The sequence below is a fragment of the Perna viridis genome, chromosome 11 (genome assembly GCF_037379345.1).
Source record: "Perna viridis isolate PV_CMFRI_1.1 ecotype Kerala chromosome 11, ASM3737934v1, whole genome shotgun sequence".
NCBI classification, from domain to species: Eukaryota; Metazoa; Mollusca; class Bivalvia; order Mytilida; family Mytilidae; genus Perna; species Perna viridis.
Window position 1 is genome coordinate 4,482,261 of NC_142455.1, and position 15,934 is coordinate 4,498,194.

A 15,934-nucleotide genomic window follows, 5' to 3' on the forward strand; every position below is an offset into this window, starting at 1 on the left:
AGAATGGCATGTGGGGTTAGCAGACTTGCAGTGCAGTACTGGTCACCGGAAGTGAAGGGTCTATAAATAGCATGGGAAATCCCAGTGTTTTCACAAGATAGGGGTATATTTAAAAATCATTATGGAGATTAGGCTTCACATCACAAGAAGCAAAATGCACATATAAAATGTACAGAAATGTTTTTCCTTTCAGAAACTGTTTAAATTTTTTAAATAAGATGAGAACTTTTTTCACAGCACTATGAGGAACGGGTAATTTCTGCGTAGGACTATTTTTGCGTACGTTCCAAATGCTCATTGGTTGAATTGTGGTCTGTAACCTGTAAACATCAAAGTAACTTGGACTGATTTCATTTTGTTTCAAATGAAAGCTTGATAGGCTTTGAGAATTTATTATGGTACAAACATATCTCTGATTTCAAGAGTTATGTCCCTTACTTTAGGTGTGCCTCCTCAAAAGTAAAAATTCATTGAACAACTTCATCTTAGTTACCAAACAGTGTAATTACATTTTAGCATTGATAAAATATTTCAGTATAGTTTAAGGAAACCATTGGTGCTATATTACAATTTACTGGTTATCATTTATTCCAAAAAATGCAAATTCAAGCATTCTTTGAAAATCCTGTATCAGTTTGTCAAAAATTTCATAATACAAGTTTTCGACATGTCACATTTTAAGCAATTGTTTTATGGCTAATGTTGAGTCTATTCATGGTGTAAAAATGAATAAAACATGCTTTTTTGGGTCTTCAAATGCTTTTTTTTATCTGTATACAGATCTATTTTTGTTAAAACCAACATATCAAACCCGATTATGAACAATAACAATGTGCCAATATCTTAAACAATTTATGTAATTTTTATCACAAAAGTGAAACACACAATTGACAACTATACTATGCAAGACTGAATATGTGGTATGTAATGGTTGTAAATTAGAAATTACAGTGAATTGGGTGGATTTTTGACATGTATGAATCACCCGTCTGATTTTTTTAGACTGCCACTGAATGCAATAATATCTGAATCTACAGTATTTTAAGCATCTAGCCAATCACACATTCGACATTCTGTGATGATGGTAGAGTGTAGTGTTGGGGTTTGATGTGTTCATTTATATGTTTGTTATTTTATGTTAATGTATTTTTTGATTCACTCGTAACTTTAAGAACTATAAAATAAACCTTAACTATAACTGTTGCTAGTTCAACCATAATATACAGTATCTTTATCACTCCAGTAGCAAGACAAAACCTTAAGTAGTAAACTGCCAAAAAAAAATAAAACACTTTTTTGGCTAGACACCTACTGATGTCTTTTTCATCAATTCCAATGCATTCGATTGATTATGTTTTAAACATCCTGAGGAAGATATTTCATGCTTTCAGTCAAACAGACCCTGCATGGTACTAGTCCAACACACTGAGCTGATCTTTAATGTGCTTGCTCACAGAAGCAATAGCCTACAGGTAGGCATGCCACCCAGCTCTGACACATTTCTCTTACTTTGAGCAATGAAGTTGTCACTATCTCCTTAAATAATGCGTGCTTTGAAGAGAAGTAGTCACTTCTATTTTGAAGTTATCAGTATGAGTCCGCCAGAGATCAAACACAAGACCTCCTGCACTTGAAGCAAGCATGCTGCTCTGAGACCATTGAGGCATTTCCAAGGATTTGAAACATTTAAAACCAACACTTGCTAAAACTGGACATAACCTATAGTAAGAAGGGGCTTTGTTTCAACAGGCTTCATTGTAGCTTTTTAATATATTAGCAACTTTCTTGAAATTGCATTTTGAAACAACTAATTAACAAGGCCTTATCTAAAGTTTGTGTTTTTATTTGTCTATTGTTTTATCCTTTTCTTTCTTTTTCCAAATCAACTTTATTATCTCCCTTGGAACACCTACAATGGAAAGAGAACATGTACAAGTAAAACAATGTCATGATAATCTGGTTCAAACCTTTACACTCTCTCAATGTAAGGCTCAAGTAAAACAACGTCATGATAATCTGGTTCAAACCTTTAAACTCTCTTAATGTAAGGTACAAGTAAAACAATGTCATGATAATCTGGTTCAAACCTTTAAACTCTCTTTATAAGACACAAGTAAAACAATGTCATGATAATCTAGTTCAAACCTTTAAACTGCAAAAGTAAGAACAATTTAATCATGATAAATGAAAAAAAAATAAATTACCCAATTGACAAACTCAGGGGCAAATCCAGTGGGGGCAGGGTTTCTAAACAAAGGGGGTGCTAGGACATTTGCTATTTTTGTTAATTTTACACATATTCCAATAAAAAAAAGAGAGGGGTGTTGACTCCCTGCAACCCACCCTCTCCTCCGCCTTAATCCATCCTCTACAAACTTTAGGCAACATTCAAAAGGAATAATCAAAAATGAAAGTACAACTATGGAAAAAGTGGTAAGTTGGAAATCACTGTAATTGTCCTGACTTGGTACAGGCATCTCTAATGGAATTGGTGGGTATTATATTGCACTAAACCTCCTACTTTCATTATGGTTTACTATTTCAAGTATATTTAAGTTAAGTTCAACAAACAAATGTCACTCAAATATTATATATCTCAACCAATAAACAATACCCATATATTTTACATACCCCTATACTGAGATACATAGAAAGTTACACCTTCCCAAGTCACTATACGTAGATCTTATTCTAATTAGAGAGCAATAAAAATTGGCTTTGAGGAATTCAACTTTTACCTGTGATGTCATCTCCAATTTATTAAGGCTTTAAAATGATTATAAACAATAAGGATGCATCAATTTGTGCAAGAATCTATCAAACTGAGTTTATTTTGTTGTTTTTTTTTTCAATCTAACTAAAATTAAATCTTCTATGTTATTTTTCTAAAGTCTATTTGTAGAAGCTGATATACTAACTATGGGGAAGTGACAGATATTGTGTTTTGCAGCTAGCTCAATTTACTAAAATTCATAGTATATATAGAAATTAAACTGATTTTGACAATTTGTATGTCACTGAATTCTGATAATAATTTAACCAAGAAGTGAGATCATTAAAACGATGCTTTGACTATATCACTTTATTTACCTGCAGAAATTGTATGACACACACTGCATGAAAACTGGCCTTTACCATCAATAAAGTTTTCAAACAATCGTGTTCCTCCTCCAACACCGAAGTAGTTAGACTTGGCAGCTACATATCTGAATAGTTAGTCAAGTCAAATTGCAGCATAAATTACAAGATGGTGGGCAGAAACCTGAGGGTAAGGGGTCAATAAAGTGGCACTGGGAGGGGGGTAGGATGCAGGAATTATTGGTACAGAACTTAGAATTGAGGGGTAATGATATGGAAATCATGGAGACTGAAGATGGCAGTAAAGAGGAGTTTTTTTTTTTATTTTGAGGTGGGGGTTGGGTGAGTTCTGTCCTTTTTTTGATTCTCCAATTCAAGGAAAGCAGTTGGAATTACCACCCACATTCTTTCACCCCCATAAAACTATTCTTGTTTGATACATGTATCTGTGAATCTCATGACTTAATTAATATGACCACAAAGTTAAAATCGAATAAAATGTAAATATGGTACTACAAATTCATCAAGTAGATAATTACTGGTAAATAAACCAATACAACTTCGCAATGCCACAATATGAGTACCATAGCACTGCAGTAATCCTTAGGCACATAGCTCTGCAAATGTGATACATTAAATTTAAGAACGCTGTTATCATAAGATCACAGAGCCTGTTATTCCTGCTGACATCAGGAAGGATACATTTTACCATCTGTATCTAGATGCTTTGTAAAGACATCATGAAGTTTCTGATAATTATCAGGGTTGTAGATAGTTTCTGCTGTTAATATTGTGTCATATCTGAAAAAAGAATGAATTCTTAAACTTTTATTATATCAAACCATTTGATTTCTAACTCAAAATGGCATACTTAAAAACATTTCAAATGATTTTACAGTGTATGACATCTGGAAATTTTTTATTAACTGGGAATACCAATTTTCATGGATTGGGTAAGAAACACAAGTTCTTGGATTCTTAAATTCATGGTTTTGAAGATTTCAGTATACAATGAAAGAATCAACTATTCATTGGGAACTAAATTTTGTGGTTTGGCCTAACCACGAAAACCATGAAAATTGGTACTCCACGAACAATAGTACCTTTCATAGTAAATTACTATTCAAACACAATTATTCGAACCTCACAGAACTTTGCTAAATGACAAACTAATCATGAATGAGTCTGCTAAATTGTACTCACTTTTGATCAGGTTCAAATTTTGTAGCAAAAGCCAACCAATCTCCAGAGAAAAAATTCACTTTGCACTTCATGCCTTTTTTTATATTGAGCCCAGTAACATTAGGTATCGTATATTCCTCTATTACCTCAGAGTTCTGAAATGATGGTTTTATATGAATATGGATATTTATGTAAATTAGAATTATCATTTTCTAATTATAGCAGTGGTTAATAACACTTTTAAAAAAATTTGAGCTCGTTCATCTTTGCTAGTTTAGCTATTACTTTAAAGTGTATTACTTGACATATACTGTATAACACAGATAGAATATAACGCAGATAGAATATAATATGTTATTAAATAAATACATTCTTTTTTTGCTAAACAATTAATTAGTATCAGTCTTTGTAAGAATCATGCAAATTCTGTAGTATGTGATATATCCCAAAAAAAGCTACACATTTTTATTTTTGTTATTAAGCTGCTTTATGGGTCTATATGATGAAATATTTAATCATTCATTTTAATCGGTCTACCCTTAGGAGATTATTCACACTGGAAATCCTATGGTTTCCACTTTCTACTGTATTTTAGTGTCTGTTACAGAGTTGTCTCCCTGGAATTCTACAGTACATTCTATATAATTCATACCTCTTATAAACACGAGTTATATGAAAACCCACATGTTATTTTCTGTTTACTTAAACATTTTAAACAAAATATCAAAAAATTATATTAAAATTTGTATAAACTTCTTAAATTTCTTTTTCAGTTTTCATCCCAAAAATTAAAACTGCAATTTCATGTGAATAAGCTCCTTTCATATTAGAACTTACATAATCTTGAAAATGAACAACATCGGCACCGAGATACACAGCACATATCCCAGGTATACCAGCACCACATCCTAGCTATAACAGAGAAAGTAGAATATCAGAAAATATTAAGATCATATGGGCCAAGGCACACCTCACATATTCCAGGTATACCAGCACCACATCCCAGCTATAACATAGAGAGTAAAATATCAGAGGATGTTAAGATCATATGGGCCAAGGCACACAGCACATATCCCAGGTATACCAGCACCACATCCTAGCTATAACATAGAAAGTAGAATATCAGAAAATATTAAGACAATATGGGCACCAAGGCAGTCAGCACATATCCCCATGTATACCAGCACCACATCCTAGCTATAACATAGAAAGTAAAATATCAGAGGACATCAAGACAATATGGGCACCGTGGCACAGAGCACATACCCCTGGTATACCAGCACCACATCCTAGCTATAACAAAGAAAGTAAAATAATATGTTGTAGGCAGGTGCATTGCCTATAGAAGCTATCTTCTTATGGTTAGACATTCTTGAATTCTCATTTCAAACCATACGAACAGGAATATTTTATACATAATCTCTGATGTAAACAAAATGCAAACGAATTTGACGCAACTGACAGCTTCGCATAAATTAAAAAGAAAATGTTGCTTTTCCTATCTAAGAATGGTTATCCTTCAATCAGAGCTATATTTTTCCAAGGCAGGTTATTTTCTTGAACAAACAGTGGAACAGCAGAGAATGTTAAAGTGCATGTAACTTTTCCATGAATATTGTATGAAGCAGAATAAAAAGAAAGGATTGCATTGCAGACAAATATATATCTTCAACAATAATCTATTTTCATTTATTGACCATGTTAAGTGTCAGTTTCATATTTTCTTGCCGCAGCACTTCCCTGTTAAGCTTGTTTCTGCTGACTACCAAACCTTATCTCGTTTGGTTAATTTCACGTACACACACCATGACACATTGCAGTTAAGTTAACTTCTTGGGGGAGATGTCAGAACAGTCAACTGCTTTTGTTTAATTTACTTAAAGATAAAACAGTTTTCCTGTGTGATATCTGTCTTGAAACTTTAAAATAAGCCCAAATCAAAACAAAGATAAGTAATCATACATCGTGGATTAGGGAAGCAACACGAGTTTGTGGATTCTTGAATTCCTGGTTTTGAGCTTTTCAGTAAACACATCAATGGGATTCTCCTTTTCATTGGAATCCAAATTTCATGGTTTAATTGACCTACCCACAAAAACCACGACCATTTGTACCCTATGAACAATACTACTTAATTATCCAAATCAATCAATTCTATTTTTTTAAACTATGATTTTATAACACTAGAGAACTAATATATCGTTTTGAAAATGAATAAGATTGTTGCCAAGGTATACACAGAACAGTCTATGGTAATAAAAATTTGTGGGGAACTAATTTTCACGTATATTTATTATAGACTGCACAACACATGGTACAGTAGCTCCATGTTTTTATCTGTGCATAAATTTTCATTTAACTGACGGAACTGATTTTCAATATTATTTTTCAAAGTTAAGTGCAGTAAAAATTTCATTGTTGCCTAAGTGGTAAAAAAGGAAACTACCAGTACAGAATGAGTATGGAAAGTTTCCTTAAGATTTGATTTTTTTCTTGTCTAGAAACCTGCATATTATTTCAACCTGTGAGTACATAACATTAAATCTGCTGGTACTCAATAATTTACAGCCCAAATAAAGATGATGCTCAAGAGATACAGTTTTTTTTCTTTAAACTTTCTATCAGAAATAAAGTTATATACCTATGGAATTAATCAGTATGTGATATTGTCTGATACAAAGTTTATAATTTATTCTTAATTGTTCATTGAACTATTTTATTCTTAATTGTTCAATGAACTATTTCCCTTTTCTATGAATGTCATCAATGTATTCCCTGTAAATAATGTCACTATATTTTACTTACCTCTAAAACCTTCTGACCTTTGACTTCAACATTTTCTGTCATAAATATGGCTAAATCTATTCCACATTCCCAAACAGTCAAGCCACCTGAAAAATCATTTTAAATTGAAAACTCCCTTTGTAAGTCTATTTGGAACTTTTTTATATAAGGATGAGTTTTTAAATTCATTTTTTAAGATATTTTACGAGAATACGTATGGTGTATATGTCAAAGAGACAAAAACTCCACCAGGATGAAAAGAGTTGAAAGCCTTGAGTTCATACTATAAGACTGTAGTATAAAGTGTACATTAAATTTTAAACAAGTCTTTTACTCAGGCACTCTATACCATGTTTTCTAGTATGCAGTGGTGTTTATAGTTCTTTTACAAAGTAAGAATTATGCAGAATTAGAATTTATATAATATTCATATGATAATCATAGTATAATTTACAAATGATAGTTATATGATCATCTGATTCTCATGTGTTAATTTTGGAAACACATGATAATCATGTGATAATCATATGTAAACTGAAACATGACTGTCATATCATGCTCCATTCAAATGATTATCATATGTTGCAAACCATGTGATTATCATGTGTGGTACTTTTAGTTGTGTAAACCTGTACTTGTGGTACAGCGATTGTGAAATTGGGTCATTATACAAGGTTTTAACAATGTACCTTCATACTGGTTTGGTATGAGATCTGATTGGTCACTGGTTGCCTTGACAACCACAGAAGATTCATCTTTTTCCTTCTTCAGTTTGTCTTCAACTGATGTTGCATCATAACAAGAAACAGTTATTTCATCAGAAAGCTTATACTTAATAACACCCACATCATGTAAGGACTTTGTCTGATAAAATAAAATCCTAAATTAGAGACATATACAGACAATAAAGGTAAAGAGACTTGAAAAAAGCCAAAGTATGAATGAAGCTTAGAACCAAGGTAAAACTGAGGCTTTTCCCTGCATTTTTCCAATTCATGACAAATTTGTACATATATTTTCTTTATTACTGTAACTATTCAATGCAGCATTATTGTCTTAATAATGAGATCATATTAATTTTGTATCTAATGAGATCATATTAATTTTGTATCAAGTTCATTTCTTACACAATGTTTTAAGTAAAAGTCTTTGTAAGAATCATGCAAATTCTGTAATATGTGATACACCCCAAAACATATGATTAGCACATGATTATCTTATGACAAACATATGATTTTCATATGTTTCAAGTCAAAATTTACATATGAGAATCATACTTTGTGGGCAACTTCAAAAAGCAAAAGCTTGACAAAATGCAAATCTGTTCAGCAGTTCTGAATTAGGGAAATTCAAAATATTTTAGAATCACTTCTATGCAAATGATTGCAAGGAATTCCTGTGTCATTAATGTTCACACATTCATAATTTAATATTGCAAATTTAATTCTGATGTCAGGTTAAGTAGAGCAAAGAATGATTTCAAATTAAATCAGTTGATATGTTACAAATGATTTACAACAGAGTAAAATATCTACATTTAATTGTGCTCCTAATGCTTACAAATATGGGTATAAAATACAATAAAAGTACATATTTGAACTAAGATATACCAACTTCACACTTCCCTGCTGTTATTTCTTTAAAATCTGCTTGGACCTCTTCAAGTTTTTGTTTTTTCAGCTGAGGCTCTAAAATTCAACATTAACAAATCAAATCGTCAAATTGTCATGAATTAATAGTACAATAATTGAGGTACATTGGCCATCCGCTAAAAATGCAAAACAGTAATAAAATAAAGGTCTATTATCTTGTATCCTGGGTTTTTGTAAGTGTGTAGTCCTTTTCTATTTATATACATGTGTATAATATTAAACTAATTAATTAAACTTGGTTTTTGACCTCAAAAAAGAGGCTCCCAGGAGACTGAATAGCTCACCAGGTTGAATTTTACCATTCAAAGGCACTAAATTTAACAAGAAGTCGTCCAACAATTTTGATTCGAGAAGTCTTTGGTAGGACTTATCATAAGATCTTCTCAACAATTGAAAATTTCTTTTAATCTAGCATAGTTTTCAAGATATTGACTGAAAACTGTAAAAAAAAAAAGGTCATTTTTCCCCTTTCAAGGGAAATAACTCTTACAAGGAGTCATCTGACAACTTTTATCCCTGAAGACTTTTGTAGTCCTAATAATATGGATCATTTCAGCTATTGAAAGAATTTGACTAAACCTAACACTTTAAACGGATTAAAACCAACATTTGAAAACAGATAGATCTCATCGTGCTAAACACTTTTTCCCACATCAGAATTTAGCTAAACCTAACAGTTTAGGAGATATATGTGAAAAACTACTGTATAACCCCTATGTTCTATTTTTAGTAATAGCAGCCATGTTTTTTGACAAATCAAAAATCCCCACATCATTTCTATGCAGGATACCCTAAAGAACATTCATACCATGTTTGGTTTCAATTGGTCAAGTAGTGTCAGAGGAGAAGATTTTTTAAAGAAATAACATTAAAAATAGTAAAAACCGTTGAAAAAGGGCAATAACTCCAACTTGGCCTAACAGATTAAAACCAAACTTTGAGTTTAACTGTCTCAGTTTTTCTATTTTAAAGTTAAGGCCAGGTAAAGAGCCATATTATAAGTCTGCACAACTAAGGATTCCTAGCCCTACTGTCAGAAAAAATATTTGAATATTTGGTTAAACAATATAGTTGAAAGAAAGATCTTTGTTATAACAGAAGATATAGTAATATTGTACTTGGGACTTCATCCAAAACATTGAGTGTAATTTGGACTAGAGGGGGGTAATACCCCCTTAAAAAACACTAAACAATGAACCAACAAAATCCAAAAAACAAATTTAAGAAGGAGTAGGAATAAAAAGTCTAACATGTGACTGTTAAAACCAATTTATCAATTTTATCCCTCAACATGCTCAAGAACTTTGTAAAAATATGTCATCATCAGAGGTTGGTTGATATGAAGTACAAAATTTTTTATACACCCCCTTTTGCAGAAACTGTGTGAGAATCAATCTAAAACATTTAAAAATATAAAGCTACATATCATAAATCAAATGCAAGTAAATTGATGCACTGATTTATCTAATATGTAGTCCAAATAATTATGCTGTCTCAGGAAGCTAATTTTTATTTTACTTAGTCGTCTCCTGTAAGGCAGTGGCTATTTTTCTGGCTAAGGCAAAATAGTGGATCCTATAGAGTTGCGCTATTTTGCCCACCTTAATTAAAAGTTTTCTTTAGGAATTTATCAGAATAAATACACTTTAATAAGAATGAATTTTGTAGGTATTAAGTACGGCTGTTACAATAAAAAAATTATTTTGTTATTATTATCAGCCCACATTGTCCATAATTTTTTGAGTCCTGACTTTGCCTTAGGGATTTGGTTTATTCACCCACGGTGAATTACTTAATTTAATACAGAAAATATCAATATAGTTCGTTTGTTTCAACTAAAAATGGATGGCAATTCATTGCAGAAACAAATGCTAAGTTCAAAATTGTCCTTTTCGAAAAATTTGAAAAGGACAATTATGTGCAGTTGTGGAAAAGGGATTCCAGGACTATCAAGTAGATGAGCTCCAAACAAAAACTTTAAGGAAGATCTTATTTATGGTGCAATTAAAAGTTTGCTTTGTTCATGGCGGCAAAGACATAAAATCATCATCAACTGGTAAGTTGAAAATTATAATTGCACTATCTTTTTGAACATAAAAAAAACTAGAGACTGTGTGCACATACAGATATTTACCATGAGCTGTAGAAGTATCACATCTAGTATGACCCTGCTGATCATATACAGGCTGACATTTTCATACTGATGGGTTTGTTGTCTCTTTGACATATTCACCATAATGACGACAACATTAAAGCCAAATTAACAACAATATATAAACAAAGTTAGAAGATTGTGGTGTATATTGATCAAGGAAAGAAGAAGAATAAATAAATAATTATGGTTACACTACAGTGGTAATTGATCAGCCAGAATAATAATTATGGTTACACTACAGTGGTAATTGATCAGCCAGAATAATGATTATGGTTACACTACAGTGGTTATTGATCAGCCAGAACAAAATGATGTCTGTGGCTTCTCCAAACATGAACCTTCTCTGCAGATGGTATTTATTTCTAAGGTCAGTGTCCTAATCAAGCTATTCTTAAGCAGAATAGTCCGCTCTACATTCAGCTTTTCACAACCCAAGATGGAAAACAACCAACCAATGGTGTCAAAATAAATAACGAGCACAGCCATGAAATAACCAAAACTTATTTAGATACCTACCTAAACAAAGACATCTATCCATAGAAGAGAAACAAAATGTTGAAAATATGGTAAAAGTCAATGCCAATAAAAAAATGTTAAAAAGCTACGTCATGCAAAAAATGGGAAAGAATTTATTTTAACACATCATATGAGAAGCTTACTTTCGAACTACCAAGTTCAGTTGTATCTTATTATTATAGAAACTGGCATACCAAAAAAATCAGAGTGTATCATTATTCTTTATTTTATTATAAAGTCAATATATAACTTTTATTTAGAGCCTGCAAAATAGTACAACCCTACAAGATCCACCACTTTGCCGTAGCCAGAAAACAGGCCACTACCTTAAAAAAATGCCTCCCTGAACGCCATGATTATCTGGACTACATAATAGATGACTTTCACATTCGGTTCTGGAAAAGTTCTTCAATTATACTGTGGTCTACTGGGAAAGCTCCATGCAGTGGTAGATGTTTGTTTCCTCTCTTACTAATTGCTGCTGATAGGCCTTTCAAAACTCTTAGGCTTTTTTCAAATCATACTTTACTTGACAATCAGATAAAAACTTTGCAAGATTCTTGCATTTTCTGAGAGGGCTGGCTGCAGTGCCTAGAGTGAATTTCAAATATCTGATTGTTCTGAGCTAGGTCAACTGGGATCAACAGGCACAAGATTGTTGATATTGCAATGGGAGACAAGGGAACAGAACCTTGATTTGATTACTGCAAGGAATTTTTAAATGATACATATATTATAAAAGCATTTCAGATACTTTAATGTTTGGAGAACTGTTACTGTTCTTGTAGTCTTTGAATCCGATATCCTTTCTTTGTCTTATATAAAACCGTAAACCAGTTTCCACCAGATTCGACATATTATGGCGAATGTGGAAGTCGTCTATACGATGGATGCTGTATTTGGATTTTGATGTTACTGAATCGTCCTTCTGTTGAAGTGCTTCGCAATATTTGCCGAAATCAAGAAGATCTGATGTATCAAACGCATTACCGAATAATAAAAGTATGCAATGTATTACCTACATCGTCTTTGCAAATGTCGGCATCATTATTTTCAACCGGAAAATTGAAACAGAATGAACTCATGTTGTTGTTGGAGATCACAATAGACAGGGGAATGAAACTGGTTGAAAACAACAATTTTTGACGCGCGTGAAAAATATATAATAACATACAGTCCATGTTTTGAAAGATTTTTAAACGGTAGTTCTTGAAAAAATGGTTACAAGCACGAATTTGTAAGGAGCGGGCTCGCGTACACACGCCCACCACCCCACCCCAAAATGAAAAATGGGATTTTTTTTTCACGAGATTCTAGCCACTAAAAATGTTCTTGTCTTCCTCTACGGCGTGCCGAATGGGACTCTTGTGGTTTTGTACTCAAAATTCAATTTTGTTTAGACAAAAGTGAATTTTCTTCAACAAAAATGCGTTCAGATTAACAAAATTTATAACATATTACAAATTTAAATTTTGTCACGACAAAATTCATTTTTTTTATCACAGACTTTACTTTTGTTACCTAGTTTGAATATTGAGTAACAAAAATCAATTTTGTATGCAAATTAGTTTATAGTTTTTGGATTCTGTGAACTAATTTGCATACAAAGCTGAGAAATATTATGACAAAATTAAATTTTGTAACAAAATTAAATTCTGTCACAACAAAATCACTTTTGCATGCAATTTAACACAAAATTCACTTCTGCGCCACAAACTTCAAGATTTTTGTGACACAAAATTGAATTTTGTCTCACAAAAATGACTTTTGTGGTTTAATTTCAATATCAGATTACAATGACAATTTTCTATGCAAATAAATTAATATATAATATTTGCTTAACTATTTGACCAAATTAAATTTTGTCATGACAAAAATGAATTTTATCATTGCAAAATTGAAGTGATAAAAAAGGTCTGTATAACATAGTTTTGCACGACAAAAATGAAATGACGGAATTCAATTTTGTGTACACAAAATTAATTTTGATTACAAAAAGATCAAGTTCCATTCGGCGCCCCGTATCCTCGGCCCTTCAGTAATATTTTAACCCTTTTCCTTCATGACAATTGACTGATGTGTCAATTCAAAAAAAAAGGCCAGGGGCGGATCCAGGATTTCAGGTTAGGTGTCATTAATAGAATTCTTGGAGGTGCAATATGTGAAAAATCAAAACTTCATGCATTTTTCCCACTACCGGTGCTGGCATGCACCCTTAGATGTTCTATACCATTCAAATTTAGTTTAAAAAATCAAACTTGGCGGAAGTATTAACAGGCAATTAACCATTAGCTTGGAAAACTAATTCAAAATGTATTGTATAAATACCGATATTAATATAGCATATTTCAGAATGCTGTGCACGTATTTCTAGGAATGAACTCTCTCATCAGCAGCATTATTAGAACCAAACTTAAATAAAGTATAAGATCCACAAATAACAAAATGTATACCGGACAAGAAGTATTCAAATACACCATATCGAACTATATACATATAAGTGTTCAAGAAAAGTTGCAAAATTATAGTCAATTATAACTGAGGTGTAACCACAAATTTAAAACAGTTGGGTCCGATCCAGAAATTTATCATAGGAAGTTCCACTGGTCATTTTGTCAAAATTTTGCACAAATTCATTTTATTAAAAATCCAACTAAAAGGGGTTGTTATAACCAGGAGCGGATCCAAGTCTCCTGTTTCCTATAAGAGCTATCCCAAAAAAGGAGAGAAATGGACCAAGAATCAGAAGTCGAGCCCTTATCAGATTGGATGCGTTTCATCCGATCGTTGGTACGGAATCGATTTGACGTATCTCAAAAAACGACCCAAGTCTGTATTCAACGATCATGAGGCACTGGTATGCCTTTCCTCTCCGTATGACAAAGCTTCATACAACATTGTATATGTTTGTGAATTAAGCCCATTACATCAATTGCCTTATCTAGAAGTTGCATGGGCATTGATTGTAACACCCCAGGTAATGCCACATACAAACGTACTATACTTTTGACACAGATGAAATCCATCAACTATAAACCCTTCGTGTCTTCTCTCAACATCAAAATAAAATATGAGGACTTACGTCCCAAAACTTCTCAAGTAATTCAGAAAGGTATTAAGCTGGATCTGCATCTTGATCCACGAAGGAGATATCAATATAATTTACCTTACAAAGATGATGTTCGCAGTGAAAGGTGGACAGCAAGCTAGCTGCAATACCGCCTACTCTCATAGTGGCATTAATCATATCTTGATACTTACAAATTCTTAAGATATTTTGAAAAACTAAAATCCAGTAGTTTTTCGGGAATTAGTTCTCTTCAAACTTTTGACTTCTTTTGTACATCTTTTGCTGATCCGAGATACTATGTTCTAGGTTATAAATCCACAGATTTTTCTAGAACATCTCAGAAGGGTAAAGTGTGCTACACAGAAAAGCTGGTTTGCAGCATGCTTAATTTCCTCATTGATAATAGGCACTCACTGTGCTCCTCTCCTAGCGGACCTGTTTTTGTATTAATATAAGACTGAAGTTCTTCAAAATCTCCTAAGGAAAAATGTACAAGATGCTAAATATTTACATATTGATGATGTATTGTCCATTGACCCTTCTTTTGGCAAATGGTTTTCATCAACATATCTGCCAGAGCTCCAGATAAAAGAGACTACAGAAACAGCTTGTTCGGCATATTTTTTGGACTTACATCTTGAATTCAACAATGGTCATATCAGTGCTAAAATTTATGAAAAATTTCACAATGTGGCATACAACCAAACAAATGCTAGTACTAATTATAGGGACTGTTATTGGAATCATTTCCTAGTAAAAAGAGGTTAATCAAAGTGCTGTTAGCACAAGGTTTTTTTATTCTTAATTGTGAAAATTGTATCATGAACAAATTTTAAGATATTACATGATGTAAAATATAACTATAATCATACATTTGCATTTCCCATATTATTTAGAACTGTTTCGCCAAATATGCATAAACTGATTGTCAATCAATACTAAAAACTGTAATCAATATTTGCATTATACAACAAATTCTGTTCTGTTTCACCCTTTTCCCAATTTTTTAAACCGGTCCAGAAGTTAATTAGCAATTACGTTCAAAAGTTTTCAATAAAGTATTATTCTACACTGTAATCATTCAGCTTAAGAAAATAATTTCCTTGATCAATATACAGTAAGATTTTCAAAACTAGACAATTTTTATCAATTCGAATTTTCCTGCCAATTTACTTTGTTAAAATCACTGCTCTTCACTTCCTGTTTATTAATCATAAAATATTAATGATGTGAAGGATATTTTGACTGATAATTATTTTTGATGGAACATGCTTAGCATATTAAATGCTTCTTGAAACATTACTGCAAGAACTTTGTTCCCTAAATGCTATTTTATTACTTAACATCCAAAAAGGAGTCCCTCAAATCTTCAGTTCAATTTTGAAAAAAAAACTTAATTATATTTGCAGAAATAATAGAATATTATTGAGCTGAATAATTGTCAGAAATACAACCATAATGGGTTTTATTCCATACTGAATAGTTAAGAGGGATATG

At 32.2% G+C, this 15,934-nt stretch overlaps 1 protein-coding gene across 1 annotated transcript; it reads right to left on the minus strand.

Moving 5' to 3' along the window:
• Positions 1-1,822: 1,822 nt before the first annotated feature.
• LOC148602403 (histidine protein methyltransferase 1 homolog) lies at positions 1,823-12,496 on the minus strand. The gene is made up of 9 exons (XM_088552185.1): positions 12,386-12,496; positions 8,659-8,732; positions 7,734-7,908; positions 7,066-7,151; positions 5,098-5,172; positions 4,282-4,415; positions 3,781-3,879; positions 3,091-3,206; positions 1,823-1,909 (listed from the first exon to the last, which is right to left on the minus strand). Exons 1-9 carry the CDS (start codon positions 12,450-12,452, stop codon positions 1,842-1,844), a joined length of 894 nt encoding a protein of 297 aa, XP_088408311.1. The 5' UTR covers positions 12,453-12,496; the 3' UTR covers positions 1,823-1,841.
• Between the last annotated feature and the right edge of the window lie 3,438 nt (positions 12,497-15,934).